Source organism: Gasterosteus aculeatus, chromosome 7 (genome assembly GCF_964276395.1).
Source record: "Gasterosteus aculeatus chromosome 7, fGasAcu3.hap1.1, whole genome shotgun sequence".
NCBI lineage: Eukaryota > Metazoa > Chordata > Actinopteri > Perciformes > Gasterosteidae > Gasterosteus > Gasterosteus aculeatus.
Genome location: NC_135694.1, coordinates 16603719 through 16624205, shown reverse-complemented (window position 1 = coordinate 16624205; position 20487 = coordinate 16603719). Strand labels below are relative to the sequence as shown.

General features: G+C 44.4%; 1 protein-coding gene across 2 annotated transcripts in view; it reads right to left on the bottom strand.

Moving 5' to 3' along the window:
- The window catches only part of dscama (Down syndrome cell adhesion molecule a), a 78384-nt gene that overhangs the window by 9329 nt on the left and 48568 nt on the right, over positions 1 to 20487 (bottom strand). For both annotated transcript variants that reach the window (XM_040181783.2, XM_040181784.2), the window contains exons 4-18: positions 19920 to 20066; positions 18768 to 19046; positions 18331 to 18606; positions 17067 to 17363; positions 15545 to 15820; positions 14119 to 14397; positions 13797 to 13916; positions 12184 to 12363; positions 4904 to 5100; positions 4512 to 4608; positions 4212 to 4340; positions 3944 to 4111; positions 3327 to 3397; positions 2110 to 2353; positions 1547 to 1693 (exon numbers count right to left, since the gene is read on the bottom strand). In XM_040181783.2, coding sequence (XP_040037717.1) covers positions 1547 to 1693; positions 2110 to 2353; positions 3327 to 3397; positions 3944 to 4111; positions 4212 to 4340; positions 4512 to 4608; positions 4904 to 5100; positions 12184 to 12363; positions 13797 to 13916; positions 14119 to 14397; positions 15545 to 15820; positions 17067 to 17363; positions 18331 to 18606; positions 18768 to 19046; positions 19920 to 20066 — 2907 coding nt within the window. The remainder of the gene's footprint in view (positions 1 to 1546; positions 1694 to 2109; positions 2354 to 3326; positions 3398 to 3943; positions 4112 to 4211; positions 4341 to 4511; positions 4609 to 4903; positions 5101 to 12183; positions 12364 to 13796; positions 13917 to 14118; positions 14398 to 15544; positions 15821 to 17066; positions 17364 to 18330; positions 18607 to 18767; positions 19047 to 19919; positions 20067 to 20487) is intronic.

Below are 20487 nucleotides of genomic sequence, written 5' to 3'. Positions count from 1 at the left end.
AAATGTATGAGGCCAACTGCATCTTTTTTCCCCCGGCTTTTAATGAGGCACAAGTCCTCATTAAAAAAGTCTCATTGGACCTTCTGAGTCTTATTGGATACTTCTGAGAAGTGTTGGACAGTGCAATCCATTTAGAGGACTTCTTTTCAGACTTCAAGTTTTTTGTGCAGTGCAAATTTCCAAGATTAAGGGAGACAGAATGGACACGTGAACTTGTTGGGTCATGTGGAGCTCATTAGGGTTGTATTGAGTAGAGAGGACGTATTTCATTCTCTTTTTCTAATAGATGCAAGTATCTGTGCATTTAGCAGTCTTCAGGTTGTCAAGCACCAGGCTAATTCCAACAACGTAAGTGCAACAAGATGCAGCATGGTTTGTTACGGCCCTCTGCTGACAGAACACTCTCTCATACTGACGATCAGCTCTTCTCTTGAATTCAGCGGTATCCACAAAACCGAAGATACACAAAGTGCAAAGAGGCCGTCATATTCAAATACGGTTATAATCCATCTAACTTTGAGCGAGCACCCACGGAGCTATGGACTGTTACCATGCAAACTAGTCCGCTGTCAAGTCTGGAGCGCTCATGGTCTACATGGTCTACAGGCCAACATGATGTGACAGTGCAGAGGTCAAAGGTAATTGTGCTGTCACAACCAATACCAAGGACACAAACCCATCATGTGACAATGGCATGGTATGCTGCCTGACTTCAACACGACCATGCAGACTTCTGGCCAGTGGTGGGGGTTACCCAGGTACACAAGATACACCCTTTTGGTAACTATTAGCTGGATATTATTTTAAAGCATAGATGGCAGTCTGTATTACTATAGTACGAACAGTTTGTAATTCATAACCACTGCATTCAGCAGAGGTAAACAAATACTGACTGGAGCACCAGTCAGCAAACAAACAAATCGGATGTATTTATGTCTGAGTTTGACACAATGAAACACCAAGTTGGCTCTCTTAATTCTCCTCTGTGTGGAAATTTGCAGTAGTTTTCTATATTTATCAGTCAGACAATAACAATCTGCCATTTAAAGTATTTTGAGATGGTACTCATTTTTGGATGGTTAATTCATCCTGTATTTGATCCCTCCCTGGCAGGCGAGGTATTGGAGCTCTGCTCTGATTGGTCCGGTGTGACTCTTAAAGGGGCCCTGTGCAGTTTTTTTTGTCAACAAATACAAGTTTTTATTTGCCAAAATATATTGTGTGTAAGTCACCTGAAGGCTCTAACAAATGAGACACTGGGATTTCCAAAGCAAGTATTTCTAAAGTTTTTTGAATACAGCATTGTTCATAGCCAGAAGGCTGGGCTCTCCAGCTACGGGACACGACACGTGGCCAGTATGGATTTTATTTTGCATACGCCCATAAAGTAGGCAATTATGGCAGCCTCTCTGCTGACGCCTCAATGAAACAAATTCATCATCCTCATGTTCTAAAATCATGTGCCAGCAGGTGAGCCTCTCCATAAGTGTTCTTTTTTTAGTATTTCATATTTGATCATGTTTTTAATCGATATTTGAATGTGTACCTCCATCAGGCAGGTTGGCCCAGTAGATGACCCTGAAGCCCAACAGGTTGCCATTGAGAGCGTCTTTGTGAGGGGTCAGCCAGGACAGAGAGATGACCTCTGGAGACGTTGCAGTGGCCTGGACGTTCTCTGGAGGACGACTGGGCACTGGGTGGGGGGGGACCAGGAGAGAGTCCGTTAAACGCTGATAGCACTGACAACATATGGCAGCATCCTCTGATCACCACTAGGCTGTGATAGATCCTCACTAATCTCTTACAAATTAAACCGACGCTGCCTCAGTAAATTCACAGCTGTGTTGTGCTGGCGTTGCAAACATAAATCCAAATTTGTCATTAGTGTTTACTTATATGTATACATAAACACGTATGAATGTCGTATATACAGCATATTAACAAAGTTAAAAAGATGACGCCAAATCCTTCAGCAGTTATACTCTACAGGCAACCAAGCAGCCAAGAGCAGTGATGGCAAATCATTGAATACTTATATATAAGTTCTATTTGACTTCCTTTTCTTCCATTTCTGTCCATCCCATCTCAGTTACCGTGTTCCTGTCTTACCGTCTTCCAGCGTGGTGGCGGCCACCTCCGTGGAGGAGGGCCCTGTCCCAGCGCTGTTGCTGGCTTGCACCACGACTCCATACTGGGTGAACTTCTTCAGGTTGTCAAGCACCAGGCTCTCTGCATTGTCCCCCGTGGTCTCCACGCTGATCACACTGAACTGGTAGTTTCCCCCAGAGCTGTACTCCCTGTAGCCCACCTGGTAGCCTCGGATGGCTCCGTTCTGGAGGTGCTTCTTAGGCGCCTGATGATGGAAAAACACACGTTTTTTTGAAGACAGTGTGGGTTAAACGTTCCCGCTTTAGTGCCAATTATCACAAGAGTCAGAGAAATAGGAATAAAGTCTTTGATGAGGTAGAACTTTTATGAATGTATTTTTCCATAGAGCCACACTTATGCACAGATATTGGGATGGTGTAACCTTGTGATACACCATCCCAACCCTCACCTACGTAGGTATGCACCCAGAGATTGCTACAACAACAAGACCCTCTTATTTATTCTCATGTAAACCAAACAAGACAAGAGCAGTTACCCGCAAGAAATGAGGCACCCAAAAGTTTAATTATCTTTCTAACCCTCTCTCAAAGAACTTTTGTCGGAAGATAATGCGTAAATATGACCGCTTATACAAGCCGTCATTGGCGGGTTGCAGAAGCGGGTTGGATTCATGGAGGCTCATCGCCGCAAACGCCGGTTTGCCGGTCGAGAGGTGCACAAAGTTGTGGAGGAAAATACGGGACAAATGTGTCCGTGATGAAAAGCAGCAGTGTCGATGCACGGGGCAATAAAGTCTATGATAAATAAATAAACACATAAATAAATAGACGTGACTCTCTAGGTCGTCTTCAACAGAAACACGTTACTCCGCCTGTTGTTCTGGCGGTGAATTGCTCTGCAACACACGCAAGACTTTTAGAACCATGAATTGAAACGAGTGCGTCGACGCAACGACGCAGAAGCAGAAGCATGCGCCAGCCTTTACCCCCCAAAAATTATTTTGCTGGCTGCATGGTTCCAGGAAATTTGGCCGAGTTTTATCCCTTCAAACAGAATGAGGGGTACGAAGTAAATTGTGATTACAAGTCTTTATTTTAGGCATACTGTACAGTATATTGGACCAATTCTGGTGCTACGCGGGATGATTTGAATAAGGCCGTTGGGGCAAAGGCAGAAACAAACACTCATTATCAACCCACACCGTAGGATCAACTTACCCGCCAGGAGACTCGGATGCTCTGAGAGGAGAGGGCTTCCAGCTGCACTTCCTGAGGCGGTCCATCAGGAGCTGAGATCAGAAAATGCCAACGTGTACGCGTTATACAACTATACACGTCTCAATAGTTTTCAAAAGGCCAACAACGCTGTTCTGAAATAAACAAACGTCCAGAAGTCAGTTGGGCTATTTTTAACAAATATGATGGTTGTGTGTAAAGGTAGGTGCTGAGGGTGAGGAGAAGTGCTCTGTGGGCGGGATCCCGATTTGCAGATGGGCTACAGCCTCATTCTATTGACCGTGGTGTGACATTTACCAGTGGCCTCTAATTGAACATCTCTTCTAATAATGCGGGTGAAGCGTGTCTTCAATAATGCAACAGAGCCGATGTCCCCAGATTTTTAATGACTTGACTCAGCTGGCCCTTTACCCCCTTCTGCCTCTCGGGATCCCCCTCACCTGCTTCTGTTACTGTGATTTGTCGCGTCATGGTACCAGACATACTCTCGTTGCGGTAACTGTATGTGATTTTTGTCGTTCAAAGAGTGAGAGGTGAGTGTCTGAGATGTGTGTGCAGGGAGGTTCATTGCAGAATACAGCAGTCAGTTCATTCCTCACCTGCTTCGTCCGTGGTGATGGTGAGCTCGTTGCTGGCCTCGCTCTTGCCTATTAGGTTCTTTGCAAACATGCGGATGTTGTAGGTGGAGGAGGGGTGGAGGTCGATGATGGTGGCCTGGTTGAGCTGAGGTGACACGTCTTTGGTCTTTTGAGCAGTATCCCAGGAGGCTGTATTGGGTAAACGCAGGCATAGTCAATCAAAACACATTTGAACCCAATTCACTGTATGATCATCCGATCTGATCTAAAAAAAAGTTTTTTCTGGTACCTGATTTGTTCTTGCTCTCAATATCGAAGCCTGTGATCGGGCTGTTCCCATCAAAACCCATAGTCCAACGCAGTGCAATGGTCCTGTCCTTTACCTCTCTAATCTCCACCTCTGGTGGGTCAGGGGGCTCTGCAAGGCACAACGGTGACCCACACTTTGTCATTTCAGTTTTAAAACACTTCCAAAAGCCAGGTGAAGTCGAGCAAAATGGCAACATGACAGAATCTCAATTGTAGTGAGGGCTGAAAATCTTTGTCAGAACATCTTGTTCTGATGAAGATGAGGAAGGTGAAGTCACACCTTGTACTGTGAGCTGGATGATTCCTCTGTCTTCCCCAAAGGAGTTGATGGCGTGGCAAGAGAAGAAGCCAGAGTCCTCCCTCACTGTGGGCATGATCTGAGGGACGCAGACAAATGAGAGGAGTTTAAATAAAACAATAATATGCAGGCAGTGCCACCTGGTCACTGGCATTTCAGACTAATTTATTTACATGTCAATCATGAAACAAATAATAAGTAAAACCAATAAGATAAGCGCATTCAACACATTCTAATAAAGTATACATATTTAAAATATAGAATTTATAATATATATATATATATATATATATATACATACACACACACACACAACTAAACAATATATTCTGTATAGACCTTAATTGAATTTTGTATTTCTAAGTGCCTCCTACCTGCAGGGTGGAGATGACTTCGTCGCCCACCTCCTTGACAGAAACCACGTAGCGGCTGGTCTCTGGGTTAATAATGCGTTCCTCCTTCTCCCAGCGCACCATGATGGGTTTCTCACCATGGGCCGTGCAGCTCATTTTCTTCTCTTCCCCCTGCGTGGCCAGAGTGGTGTTGGGGTAGGATGTGATCATGGCAGGAACTGGTATGAGAAGTAAGATGGAGAAGAAGAGAAAAATATACATTGTAAATAATTGATATGGATGAACCTCATTGGTACATGTGTTATAAGGACTAGGCTTAATTAAAGATGTTCTTCAGAGGACGACAAACAACTTTGTGAAGAACATAAAGTCTCCGTCTCCTTTGTTGGTTGCAGCCAAGACGAGTTGGCTAGTTAGCTAGCAGGTGCCAAAGTGACTGTCACATCGTGCAGAGGAACTGTAATTTGAACATGACAAAGAACCTGATGAACCTGAAGGACAAAATGCATCCTGCAAGTCCTCTGAGGCAAAGTATCTGGGCACCTCAAAGCAGTAGTCTTATTCTAAAAATGATGCCAACAACACTTTGAAGACATCACACTAAACACGCACGAACGACTTACATGCCTCATTACACCCACAATAATGTATAACAACCCCTGACAACAACAACACACACTGACCCCACATACACACTCACACAAGCTTGTGCACACAAATGTGTCTTTCAGCTCTTGCATATATATATATATATTTATATACACATATATATTTTTATATACACATACCCAAACACAAACACACAAAGCGGGGCTTCAGTGATGTGATGGAAAGTGTCAGCCAAGAGGTTGCAAACATTTAAGCCTCATCTCTTATTCACTCAGCAGCCATTTGGGGCTCGGCTGTGGAAAAGAACGCTGATTTATTTTGCATGACAAGTATGAATTTTTTGTGAGACATATTCTGAAAAGTCAGCGTTGAGAAAAAAAAAAAAAGATCAGGCTTTATTTAAACGTTAGCGTTTGTGTGAGTGGCTGAGAGGCGTCGCGGGGCGATGTTGTTGACACTGTTGGGGAGTGGGACACTGTGCGAGGTGACGAAAAGCAAAGAGCGATAGGAGCCTGGTGGAGAGGATAGAGAGGCAACACAGGAATCTTCTCCATTTCTACAGTTTCTGCTTCATCAAAACCCAACAAATACTGCTATTGGTTAAACAACGTTTATTACAATTTTTAAAAAGGCCTCACAAAATGTATTTAGAGATTTAAAAGGAATATATCTGGAGTGTGATATTTAATGCTTTATTTGCTCAAAAATATTTTAAAGAAATGTGTTTTGTTTTTAAAAATTATTATATAATTGTAGAAAAACAACAGCTCTAAGAGGAAAGTTTCTGCTATTTTCTGGTTTCTGGTAAATTGAACCAACGATGTCGACCAATAAGTTTAGGTTTAGTGTGCTGACGGCGAATTTAGGGGGGTTGGCTTTTGATTTCACAGCCAATCAAAGCTCCCAGCTGCTCATTCCGCCCAAATACAGCTCTTTAGTCGGGAGCGGAGCGACAGAGAAAAAAAAGATCTCATTGATTGAAACAGGACAAACATTGCAGGCAGGTATATGAGATTGTTGAAAAGGGGAAAAAATGTATATTAGACGGTGTTGGTACGTTGAAGTAGAATAAACAAGCATATACATGAATAGACAGCAGCAATACAGGGTTTTTTCATCATATTGAGGAGAAGAAAAGAAACAACTTTCTAAAGAGCTGTTCATCCATCCTTAATTCAACCAAAGAATTAAAATGTTCATTTAATGTTCACAGAATCATTGACCATCACCTCTGTTCATTTATTTCTATGAATCAGTTGCTGACATCAGCATACAAAAGTATGTATGTTGTTCTCTTTTATGTAATATGTGAGGCAGACAGCCGCTCTGCGGTTAAACTGACGCAAACATGGAGCTAAATCTATTTTACAACGAGATCTTGATGTGAATGTGTAGGAGGGGGCACACATACAAACAATGAGAGTGTCTATGTAACATGAAGAGGGCTCAGAGATGAAGCACATGCACGTCTCTGTGTGTTGAAACGCACACCAGCTTGTGTCTATGTATATGCATGTCTGTGTGTGTGTGTGTGTGTGTGTGTGTGTGTGCGTGTGTGTGTGTTCATGTGTGTGCGTGTTCAAGCAGCCCAGCTGAGCCAACCCTGAGGCGCACTTTGTAACCCTGTAATCGTTGTGGTGATGTATTTGTTTAATATCCAGTGGAATTATGGAAACGACATAACGGGGAGGAGTGGCGAGATGGAGAAGGAGAAAGAAGAGAAGAGGCAGAGAGGAGGTGAAGGAGTAAAAAGGGAGTCCCTTGTCTTATTAGGCACCAGCTCCCCAGAAATCTAATTCAGCCTGGAAGACAATACACAGGGCACAGCTAAGAATAACAAGCATAGTGAGCAGTGTGTGTTTACTGCACAATGTGTCTTTCATGTGGAGGTGAGGAGAGCCCTGTTCCTCCACAGCAACCCAGAGGGCAGTGATGATACGCTTAAGCCTGCAGGGGATTGTGGGGGATAGGCTGGCTGCTGATAGGCTACTCTCGTGAGACAAAAGCCCCCCTCCTCCCGGGCTCCCTTTCACCTGGCCAGGTTACCATGCCAACCAGCATCGGACAGTCTCTACTTTCGTCTCTCCACCTCGCCTTCCTCTCTCTCTCTCTCTCTCTCTCTCTCTCTCGCTCTCTACTCTTCACAAAAAAGGGCCATTTCTAGTAGCCAGGAATAGAACATGGACCTGCCATTGATTTTCACAGGAGTATGATGATGATTATACATTCACGCCCTGAATGTCGCAATGCAGGGCCCAAAAAAAAAAAAACGATACATGAAGAAAATGTTTCTGGTGTCTCTAACTGGTAGTGTTGTAGGTGAAAAATAGAAAAAGTCAAATGGAGGAAAATATTAATAACACGTAATTATAGCAGAATGGCTACACTACTTGGTGTTGGGTTATTCATCTGTGATCAAAGACAGAGAGAACTGAGACCATCTCTCTGGTTCAATGAGATGAAAAGGGCGTACAGTGTTTATTTAGAGGAACATTTGAGGAAGCTTGATTGTTATTAACAACAGAAATGAAAGGACTTCATCCAGCTCCCTTTTGGAAGTTGCACTCTCTCTGGAATTTGATTATGAGGTGATGTTTTGGGTTTGTCTCTCTTGATGTAGGAATTTATCTAAGGGGGCCCTATTTTCAAAGTCACTGTTGAACCTGAAAATGTTTATATAAATGGATAAAAAAAAACTCTGGTGTCTGCCATCTTCTCTGATGAGCTCCACGTTCAGAGCGCTGGGATACGAGCCTGCATCTCATCCCACACAGTGTCTCTGGCTGCCCAGCTGGCAGAGATTTGTGTAGCTCCCTGCCCCGGAGGCACACTGTAAGTGGGCTGGTGAGGAGACTGTAGGATGGGATGCTGGGTGGGGGTCGGGTGGGGTGGGGGGAGCAGCTCTGTGGCGATAGCGCAAAGATGACTGGTTCACTGGCTGCCTGCAATGTACTGAAATGATTCTCTTAGCTGCACAATTGGCTTGGACGTGATGCATGAATGTATGTCCACAGACTGGGCAGGCTACTGCGGTGGGAGGGAAGGAGAGGGGGGGCTTGGTTGCAGATGAGTAAATAGAGAAACACAGAGAGGGGACTTCCTTATGAATGTCTGCAGGACGCCTTGCTTTGGACGCCGCTCGGCCACCACGCGGACATTTAACCCTTCTCTTCAGTGAAGCCCCATTAGACTCTCACCACCTGTGTCTGCCAACATTATGATGTCTAATGGGCTTGATTGGTCTTAATTGGCCCTGATAAACATTGAGTGGCTGTTGACTGACTCGGATAGCATCCACTGCGGATTGGTAATAAATTGACTGAAGTGTTTTTTGACTGTGGGGCTGCTTGACTTCAAATTGCACCCCAAAAAAAAATAGTTTAAACATCAAACTTAACCCACCCCAAACTCCTATAAAAGGGAGTAAGGCAAATCAAATAAACACGGCGCATCTGTGTACACAGGTTGTGCAACTTGATCCTGGTGCCGTGACTTTCAAGCACTTTGTACCGGGGGCGTTCCGACGGGATGATGCATGGTGTATTGTGACGAGGCATTAGCCTATGCAGAGACGCTCATAACAATGAAAGTGCCACGCAAGGACACAACAATAGCAGCAATTCATTTCCCGGAGAATCCGCCACAATAGCCTGGTGAAGAGGGGTCCATCTGAACCGCTGCATTAGCCCGCGCGGCCCATTACTCTTTTGTAATCGAGCACGCCGTACCTGTGCCTTTACATTATGTCTTCTGCATGGACGCTTTGTGTGTCTCTGCGTGTGCTTATGGGCTCGCCTGCTCACCTGTGTCAAACACATGACCCCTGAAAGCCTCTTCTGCATGCATGACTGCGTCTGCAGCACACATCTCGGAGCTCCTCATTGAATCTATCGATTTTATTTTTCTCCACTGCTTGTTTACTGATACATCAAGCCACACACGGACATCCAATAGTATGGAGCGAAGATCATACTATCCATCACGTGAGGACTTCAGCGTGCGTCAGCTCGTGTGCCTCCCTAATTGGCTCCTGAGCCTCTTAAGTAGCTGCCGCTGCTCAAGTGGTGTAGGCTGGCCTGGATAAACAACGGGAAAAAGCAGCACAGAGTGTACAGAACTGCACAGTATCCAGCATTGCGACCTCGGATGTACTAGCGGGCCGCACGGGCTCAGCGCTGTGCCTGATAATTACACAGACAAGCTTCAAGGGATCCCGAGCTCGTTCTCTCTCTCTCTCTACCTCTTGTGCACACACACACACACACACACACACACACACACACACACACACACACACACACACACACACACACACAGGCACACAAAGGATTGGGTGTGGCTCCCCTGGTGCCTGGGGAGATTCGGGTCATCACTGAGAGCAAACAGACACCAATCAGGACTGCGCAACTATCACAATAGCAGCCTGACACGCGTCTTACGGACTGCTGACGCGCACAAACACAAAGCCCAAAAGACATGAAGAGACAAAGATCAATAATGTGTGCATAACAACAACAGAAATATGAAAAAAGGACAATGCAGATGCAGCTGCCTCCACTGCATAACCGACCTTTGCCTGTGCCAAACGCCACCTGCCCTGATTAAGGAAACAGGAAGTGTGGCTTGTTCTGTCGGTGATCAGATCACAAAGGCAGGAAATGGAAAAGTAACCCTCACACTGAAAAACACACGTAGAAATTCAAATGCCAACACAAGGTTTTTAGTTTACTCGCTGCATCCTGCTCTGTAAACTGATTTATGTTAATTATTCTGAGCTGGTAAAAAGATTTCTTCTGACATGTAGAGCCTCTCTACCGGTTTTATTATACATCCAACTATTCGCTTGCAATAGTCTACAGCAAATTGCCTTCAAATTAACAAGAGCAACGTAACATGAAGACAAAAATAGAAAGAGTTAACTAGGATGTAAACATTTAAAGCTCAAATAACCAATTCAAATATTCTGCTTGGCCTCAGCCATTACTGACTGCAGTTATATCCGTATTTAATAAACTCAGAATCATATTTCCTCACCAAATGCTTTAGAGTGCAGGGTTCTCTCTGCACCACTTCTTCCTTTTGAAAAACGCATCACTGCAACCCGAGGAAATGCTAACCAGCTAACAGTGGCTAAAGCTACCTGACCATTTGTCGTGACTGCCTGTGAGCAGCATGTGAAGGTATGAAAATGATTAGCTTTGTAAATGATCGCGCCCCCCCATTTCTGTATCTAATCTAAAGATTTGGTAGTAACTCAGCGGTTTTAAGTGAAAGGAAGGAATTCTGTTGAGAATATTGCTAATCAGCTGCAAATCCAAGAACTTAAAGAGTAAACCTCTTTCTCCAGGTAAAGGTGAGGATGTACAACACCTTTGGACCATGGAGAACTAAAAAGGTAGCATCCTACAGTTAGAAACCTCAGATATTTTATTGTGAACCTGACTTGTGTGTCTGAAGAGACTGGACGGGGAGAATGTGTGTATGTATGTTTGTATTTGTGAGTCTATTTGGCTGCGGTTAGCAGACAGTGAGACGCTCAGCCGGTAGCAGAACTCTGCTCCGGCTTGATAAGAGCCTCATCCAGCAGCGACTGATCAAAAAGAGCGCACAGCAACGGCGAACTGGCTCAAGATCACACTTGCACATGCAAAACCACAATCACTACTTGCAACACAGTCTTTGTCATAGAAGAAGTATGAAGACTGTCAAATTCATGCTCTTAGTGTCTCTCTTTAGGAACATTTGGCAACCCATGTATTAAACTCCCCCATGGTTCATTAACTGCTCCTTCAACCTGAGGGGGCCGTATTCGTACTGACAACGACTCTTATCTGATCACAAAGACTTTGAGGTAAGCAAACTTTGAAATGTCTGGGAACTGCATGATTTTAAAAGCATCTCTTCAAAGTAAAGCTCTTGATTTCTCTCTTGTGAAGGTGCCTGTATAGTACATAGCTTAATAATAGTTCCTTTAGTCATGTGTTGTCATGATTTGTTATCGGTCAAAAGAAGAAATCCATACCTGTGCTGTATGTATATGGGTGTTAGCGCCAATCCTTTGATAATGTGGTTAATAAGAACATGGCAAGTACAACATTGCTCAGGCCCAAAGGGGAGAACATAAATATGCATATTTTAAGCGTATTTTAAAGGAGCTATAGAGCAGAGGAGACGTAGGGAACAAGACGTACATGGATAACCCATTCCTCCTCTAACCCTTTTCCCCTCCATCCCTCAGCCCGCTTTTCCACATGGCAGCCTCTGCCTACATGCAGAATTCAAGGCTTAATGGAGGGGATCTAAGTCCTGGGCCACACAGCGGATAAATGCCGTACTCTCTCCTAGAGATGTGGTGGCGCTGGCCTTGTGCAGAGCTTTCCTGGGATTCGTTCAGGCAGAAAGACAGAGCGGGCACCGGGACGGCATCATTGCTGGTCGCCTGCGTGTGGCGGACAAAACCGACGGCAGTTTAACACACTTAACCTTTGTGCTTTAGTGATAACTTTTCACTTTAATGTCACAGGCATCATTTAGCAAAAACAGGCAGAACATGGAAATCGACTATGTGCAATAGCTATTTGTGGTTTTAGGAATAAACTACATATAAATACAACTCACAGACAGCAGCATTGTTTGATGCAAGTTTAACGTTTTCTTAGGGTTTGGTTCTGGTTTTTCCTCGTGAGACTTACTTTTGACATTGAGATACATGGACTTGCTGACATCAGCTCCAACGTCGTTGCTGACTCTACACAGGTAGAAGCCACTGTCTTCTTCCAGCACGTGCTTGATGAACAGCGAGCCGTTGACCAGCACCTCGATCCGAAAGCCTGAGTTGAGGGCAATGGGTCTGAACTGAGGGACCCCGGCACCTGTCAGCGGGGGGCAGAGTCAGTGTGGATCAGGAACACACACGCAGGCTAGTATTTAGTTTATTTCCTAATCACAGACATTTCTGCACATTTTGTAGCATTTTGAACACGATCACTGAAAGTCATACAAATGGATTAATCAGATTGCATTAGTATGTCTATGTGTAATAAACTTTCTTTAATGTATATATATAAGAAAAAAGACCAGCTTATGTGGAATGAAGCAGATGGTTTCAATAGATCTCAATATTTCATTTTGTTCAATAAATTATCTTTTGGACTTTACAATCTCTGGATGTCCTGAAAATGTTTGGAGTCATACGGAATACTACATAGACCTCACTGGATCACATCCTCTCATCCTACAAAGAAAAACACTAATCAATACTTTCACTTTATTCAGCCTGCCACAGCTAAAATGTCACTTGATGATTAATATCCTCTGCTCTCATGGTTCACTGAGCAACATGTGTACTAATAAAACCCACAGTAACTTACTGCAGATGTTCACAAGATACCAACATTTTTGTAATTGCTGATGACCGTGTATTTGTATTTTACCATTATACATTATTATGTATTCATTAGCGGAGATATAGGGGTCTTAGGGTGGGTTGACGGCGTAATGGATGTCACGCCTTTTGCTCTGTGAGGCCGTAATTAAGACACAGTGCTGCTTAGAACTAAATGCCATTGTCAGCAAGCGGACAAGCAGAAAGCATAATGCAGATGTTTAGGGGGTGTAATGTTGGTGACCATCTATGGTGAGCATTTTAGCTTTGAGTCTTTCAATAGTTTAGCAAGTATTTGGTCATAAACCAAAGTAATGGACAAATAATGACTTGATAATGGTGCTGGATGAAACGTCAGCGGATTACCAAAGTTAATTACAGTTGAGGATTACATAATGCACTAATAAATGTGACCTCAGTCCTTCCAACAGGGCTTGCTGAGACACTTCCTTCAAATCCAAAATTCTGAACCCAATGGAAGCGCTACGGGGAAAGTCAAGTTCAGATTCAGATCATTTTGTCCAATCAGGGAAGGACCCTGGAAGCTTAGTAGTTACATCATCTCTCTCCAGGAGTAGGAGAAAGCTCTTGCTTCTCATCTCAGAGTGAATGTGTGTACTCAAGGTTGGTGTTACTCTGCGTTCAACCTCAAGGCTGTGGACATTATATTTGTTGTATAGCCATTCAAAAAAGATCATCAACCACGGAGACTTGCCGTAGGACAGAAAAAATGTCTGAACATAAAACGGGATTTTTAAAAGAAAAGACAGACAGTTTATCCAGCTCAAAGTCTTATGAAAATGCGTCCAACACTCTCAACGGACGTGGAGCAGACCGCTGTGCATTACCCACGTCATATATGGGTGAGTGTGCGGTTAGGAGACACGTGAACACATGCGTGTGGTCGAGCTGTACGTTTACCTTTAGAGTATTCCCACTGGATGGTAGGAACAGGATAGCCTTCAGCCGAGCAGTTCAGTATCACTGCCTTTCCATAGATGCCGTCCTGGTCCTTTGGTTGCACCACAAATTTGGGAGGAACTGCAAGTCAAGCACAAATTACATTACACATAGTCATCTCAAAATGCAATATAAGTCTACTGATGACGAACAGCTCACTTTCACAGCTCAAAAAATGTAACTTCTTTTCATTGTATTCAGAGAGACAAATCAAGAACCAATGTAAACTGAAAAAGTATACATTTGGATCTGATACTATCAACCACCACTATGTTTCACTCACCCCGGACGATGAGCTGACTCTGGTGCTCCACGGCGGCAGCCTGGTTGCGTGCAATGCAAGTGTAGTTGCCGTTGTGCATCAGTGTGAGGTTGGAGACGCGAAGGGAGCTGGTGAAGTCAATGTTGTCGATGGTGACACCCAGGCTCGCCGGGATGGGCCGACCATCCTTCTGCCAGGTGATGAAAACGGGTTGGTCGCCCGACATGACCACGCAGGGGATGAAGACTCGCTGGCCGATGGAAAACCGAGGGAACTCAAATGGGTGGATGGTGGGTGGAACTGCGAATGAGATATTCAAATATATATTGCGTCGCACTGGTTTGACCTGCACACCTACAATTTAGGATTAACACAAACAAATATTGCTCAAAATGTATATTGCGTTTTTTGTTTTGCACTTGGCCCATGTGGTCACTGTATCGTCTATGTTTTCTTTCTAATTTAGTTTAAAGCCTTCGTTGAGCACGTTGTGACTTATGTTACTTAAAATGACTAAACATATATATATATATGTATGGCAGGAATGAACTACCTAATAAAGCCCTCTCTTAGAAACTCACAAGTCAATATTCTCTCTTCATCCCATCACTCCAAATATTAAAACACCATGCTGTGATCTTGAAGGAACGAGAGAAATATTGGATTACCTGAAGTGGTTGAATTCTCACTCAACCACCATGCATGTAACACTCTCTCACTGTCTTTCGCTCTCTGGGGACAACTTAGCCATCGTGCGAACCAGATGCTTTGGAAAATTAATGACTTAAAATAACATTGGGAAAAGCTGCACTTCAGTGCTTAGTTAACTTACAACCAAACGGGCATAATGGGCTCCTGGGGCTTTCCTCTCGGCAGCGCTGTGATGCTAAGCAGCCGAGAGGCAAATTAGCTTTGTCTACTCCACAACCCCCCCGCTCACCCCCGCACACTTGTGAGCACGTCGAGGGGGGTTTGGAGGTGTTGCCTATCCCGACATTTCTAATCATGCAGCGTCATTGAAGGAAAAAACGCCATCTCAGGTGATCATCGTCCAGGCATCACTGCGTATTCAGATGAGCGCCAGAGGAACAGGCCGGGATGACAGAGATGCTGCTTCACTATCGGTGATGCGAGTGTGTGTTTTCAGTACAGGTCAATGGATACAAAGATCCTTCTGCGTATCTCTGGGACAAGGGAATGTTTGGATACTAAGTTGATGCTTTAATGTACCATTTATATGTAACGAGTATGCAGACTGACAAAGAGAGTTCATCCTCTTATCAAGGACATTAACGTTGGAATAAACATGAATATACTGGCGTGTGATTCTATGTGTATTTACATCTCACCTGACACACTCAGCCAGGGAGCCTAAACTTTGCACCTTTGTTTTAAAAATAAAGTCCCAACTTGATATCAGTGCCTCAAACAGTGTTGAGGTTCGTACCTTTTACAGTAACATAGACGCTCTGGTGTGTGGAGAGCTGCGGCTGCACCAGCACGTTGCACGTGTATTCGCCTTCATCCACGTCCTTCTGCACGTCAAACAGCTTCAGGGTGCCGTTGTTCTCGAAGGCCCGCTGCCGGTGGTTGTATGGCAGCAAATTGGAGTCTTTGTACCACTTGATGGAGTAGTACGGGTAGCCAATGACGCGGCAGTGAATGTACATGTCCCGCCCAGCGATGGCAGTGAGGTTTTTCATTGGTCTGATGCTGGCAGGCCCTTGAAGGACACATTGGAGAGACAACTCTCTTAAAATGATTTTGAGGTGGGGGTGTTGCTAAAAAAGACAGGTGTGAGGTGTGTGTTTTCAGGACACATAAAAACATAAATTTGACATGCCTTGATTCATTCGTGTTGGAAATCTAAACATTGCCTGGATCCATTTAGGAGATCCAGACCGCCTGACAAACATTTTATTAACGCTTTTTGCCTTGTTAAAACCAGGGACTCATATACGCTTCTACTGGAGTCTGCAGTGAACATTACCTTGTGCGGCCACCTCTTTGGTGCCGGCTGTGATTGCCTCTGACAAGCATCAGAGTGGAATGTTCCCTCTCTCAACTCATGAAGCTCTTATCAAAACCATTACTCATGCTGCAAGCTTTCGCACACACTTGTGAAAAACCAACAGAATAAGCAATGTGCTTCCATGGCACCGTGTCTGGCAGGCAAATAGACTATTAGGCTTCTCTTTAAACCACTGTAGAAGACAGTTTAACTGGGCTCTGTAGTGTACTTTGAGCCCAAGCATATCCTGGGTAGCTACTCTCTTTAGCACGATTAAGGAGCCAGCGATGTGAGAAGCAGTCGTTACACTTTCTCTGCAATGGCACCTGTGGAGATTTATCTTCATTGCTTGGCTGCATTCGGCATCCGCGGATCCTCGCTTAAGGGTTAGAGGATCGCCCTATTTAGCCTTACAACATGCAAGAGTGAACACCATCAGATTAAACCAATCAGTGCACAGAAAGTGCAATTCCCTCTCTGCAATAGAGAAATACTAATAGCCTCGAAGCAAGTGCAGAAGGCCGGAGTGCGGTATTACCGCTACGTCACAAAAAGCAACCCAGCCAACCATGTCCCTGTAGAGAGCAGATAGCACTGCAGTCATACAGTGGAGCTAACAATAAATCAACCTAATGGCGCCCCAATATAAAGCTATCAGCAGGTGTTGGGTAGGATGTGGGGCATTAGGAAAGGTAATACCGACAGCCGTGACCGATGATGAGAGGAGCCACGGCAGTATCTGCCGTGTTCTGAGCACCGAAGCTACAATGTCAGCTTTCTAAACGGAAAAATTGGGATCACATCTCAAAACTAGTTTTTACTACACATTTAGTCCGGCTATCTTCCCTCATCGGCACATCACGGGCACTTTGAACATAACCAATTAGAAACAGAATAAATCAAGACATGTTGATGTGTATATGTGATGGTGTTTTGGAAGAGTTGATCTGACAAGCACCTCTTACGTTTATTCGCGCCTGGTAGGAAACTGTCCCGGCCGAGTTGTTGCAGATGCAGCGGTACACCCCTCCGTCGGGAACCTGGGTCTGGCTGATGTTGAGGTGGCTGACCATGTGGCCCTCGGCGTTGGCGTAGTGGGAGATGCGATGGCGGCTGTCCCGGATCACGGGCTCGTCGTCCAGGGTCCACGTGACCCGGGGCTCCGGAGTGCCCTTCACCGTACACGACAGCGACACAAACTCATTGATGTTGTAGACCTTCTCGCTGAATGAAGCCAGAATCTTGGGGGTGCCATCTGGGTAGTGGAAGGAGATACACAAGGTAAAGTCAAATGTATAAGGCTTATTTATTAGATGGGTCTGTGTGCAAGAATGCTGCTTTCAAAATGTTAACATTCTACTTATAAATATAAACTAAAAGGCTGCAGAACCACGTCTACTGATATCCAGGGTAAGTTTTGGATCAAGATTAAGCTACATTTAGAAGATTAGTATTGTAGTATTTGTAAAATTAGAGCTGAGTGAGTTTGCTTCCAACTTTAATGATTCAAATATTGCAAATATTCTGCCTGAATCTATATTTATCGGTGTTTAGCCTTTTAAAAACAAACGTTACCGCGGTCAAAAGGGAGTTTGCTCTACTCCTTGCTGCACACAAAGGGAGCCAGCACTTGTATTAACAGTAGCAGCAATCCAACAGCACCATTAATGGCATTTCAATTCTATTCTATTTTTCCTTATTTTTTAGGATAATGACGCCAAAAAACACAACGACAGACATTAAAATTATAATTTGAAAACCTCAATACAAGATTCAAACGATTTAAGGAAAGATATCTGGTACATCCCAAACAATAGATCCTTTTCATAAACAATAATCTATTCGGATTTCTTTTCCCACTGCCATACATGTCCACTGCGTAAAAAGCTAAATCAGAGTGTAAAGCAGATTAATAGTCTGCCTTTCTCTGGCTCCACATCTTCATTGATTATCAATATTCTCCTTACATTGGTGTGGTCAGGGGAGGCAGACACTGCAGCAACCCAGCTTGTGTAACAGTATGCAAGCCTCTTTCGGAAAATCTAATAAAGCTGAAGTGTACTGCACCACTCGGTACCACATGCTGTCTGTCTGGATTTGAACATGGACACACGGACACACCGTTTGGATGCACGTATGCATACACCAATACAAAGGCATAATGCATATCAAGTAAAGTGTGATTACTGGAATTCTCCAGTAAGACCACTGTGAGTTCTGACCTTCCAGTATGACTTGGACAAAGTCCTGGGCGGACATCTTCCCGTGTCTGGCAAAACACTGGTAGGCTCCTCCGTCGCTCTTGGCCATTCCCGCCATGACGAGGTTCTCCCTGTTTTGGCCCGTCATGCGAACGCTGTTGCTGGGGTAAATGAGCTCGCCGTTGCGGTACCAGGACAACTGGTACTCCTCGGAGCCGGTCACACTGCACGACAACGAAACCTGGCTCCCCACGCTGCCCTTCACCTTCCGCGGGCTCACCACGACCTTCAGGGCCTCTGCAGGTTAGACATTCGTTTTTGAATTCTTTGTTTTCTGTAGTTCAAGCAAAGCTTTATTATTTTGTTGAATATCAAATGCTGTGTGCAGCATCATTAGCCTCCTAGCGCGCTAGTGTTTTGAAGCATTATGCCACTGACAGGAATCAAAGGATACTAACCTTTTACCAGCAGCCTGCCGATCACCTCAGCGTTGCCGTATCCATTCCACACCTCACACACGTATGTCCCGGTGTCGCCGGACTGCGCTCTCTCAATCAACAGGCCTGTCACGCTCTGTCTGAAGCGAGTGTCGGGCTCCAGCGGCCGGTTGTCCTTTAGCCAGCGGTATTTGGGTGCGGGGTGACCGGAGGCCTTGCAGGGCAACTCCACTCGATGAGACGCCATCACCTCGCGCCGCTCAAAGCTGTCCAGGATGTGTGGTGCTGAGTTGGCAGGGTCTGCATGGGACAGTGTGGTATAGTGGATAATCTTGTTTGGTTATGTTTGGTGGGACTGCAATTTTCAAACCTTGTTTATAATGCATATCATATTATTATGTTATGTCCTCCAAGTAATCAAGGCTCAACAGAGATTAGAAAGAACAAGACCAGGGCTACCTTCATCATCAGCTGCATTCAAAAAACATCTCATAATCTTTTCCCACTTGACGGCTCTTTGTGTGTTTTTACTTACACATAACACTGGTTTCTGGAGGATTAGCTACTTTTATTACTGATTAATAGCTCCAATAACACTGGATCCTATGATTCATATAACACAGTTTAATGGCTTCTTGGTTTCAACCCTCCATGGTCTTTCCGTAGTCTGAAACTCAATCCGAGATGATTCTGATGACATCCTCACAGGTAGAATAGAGCCCCTCGCGACAGGTCAACTGATCTTGAAATCTTTCCCTCTAACTGGTTGTGGGAAAGGGAGGGCGATTTTCTGTCCCGAAGCCGTCCCCACAAACTATGTTGGCGCAGTTCTGATGACCTTTACACACGTGTCATCTCTTCTTTAGTTCATGTGCTTTTCCTGTCTCTCCCCATTCTATTCACTATGTCCACATTCTTTTTTTACAAGCACAGATTTATTTCCATATGGTCCTGTGTCACTTTGCACTATCTTTGAAACCCACCAAAGTCAACAGGACTAAAGGTTAAATGAAACCATCTATGAAGACGGAATTTGTACAACCCAAAGTTGTGTCCTTAACGGCAGATAATACAATAAGGAGCGTGATCATTAGATCAATTTAGCTACATAGCAGGATGTCATGTTGCAGATGTACAACTGTAACGTTTGCATTGATTTGTTGTTCTTCTTACCTGAAACAATGAGGCGGGCACTATTGCTCTGTCGGGTCTCTCCGGTGTACCGGTGGCGTGTCATACATCTGTAGTTATACAGCCCGTCCTCCATTTGCACATCCAGGATATACAGGGCTCCCGTGGATGTGATGAGAAACCGTGACACTGCAAATACATAAATAAAACATATCAAGCCCATTACCAATGTGTTCAGCAATTTTACAAATCTGCATTACAGTTCCTAAAGTGAAACAATGAAAACAAAGCAACCTTCTAAAATAACGGCTGCATGTGTGACACATGGAAGGAACAAACAAAAGGATCATTTGCCTCCGGATTTCATCACTGGAGTTTTTTTTAACAACAAATAAGATTCTACAGTCACACTGTGTGTATTTATTCTCATGTACTGGAATCACTACCGCACACATTCCAAAAGGAGACGACACAGAAAAATCCAATTTTGAAGTCTCTTAGCAAATATTTGCAAGTCAAGTGAGGTACGTAGCTCTGTTTGGTTGTAGTCACCAAACATCTGCTGCAGCCCGTTTAGCTCAGCGCCATCTGAGGCCCTGTGACGGCTGCG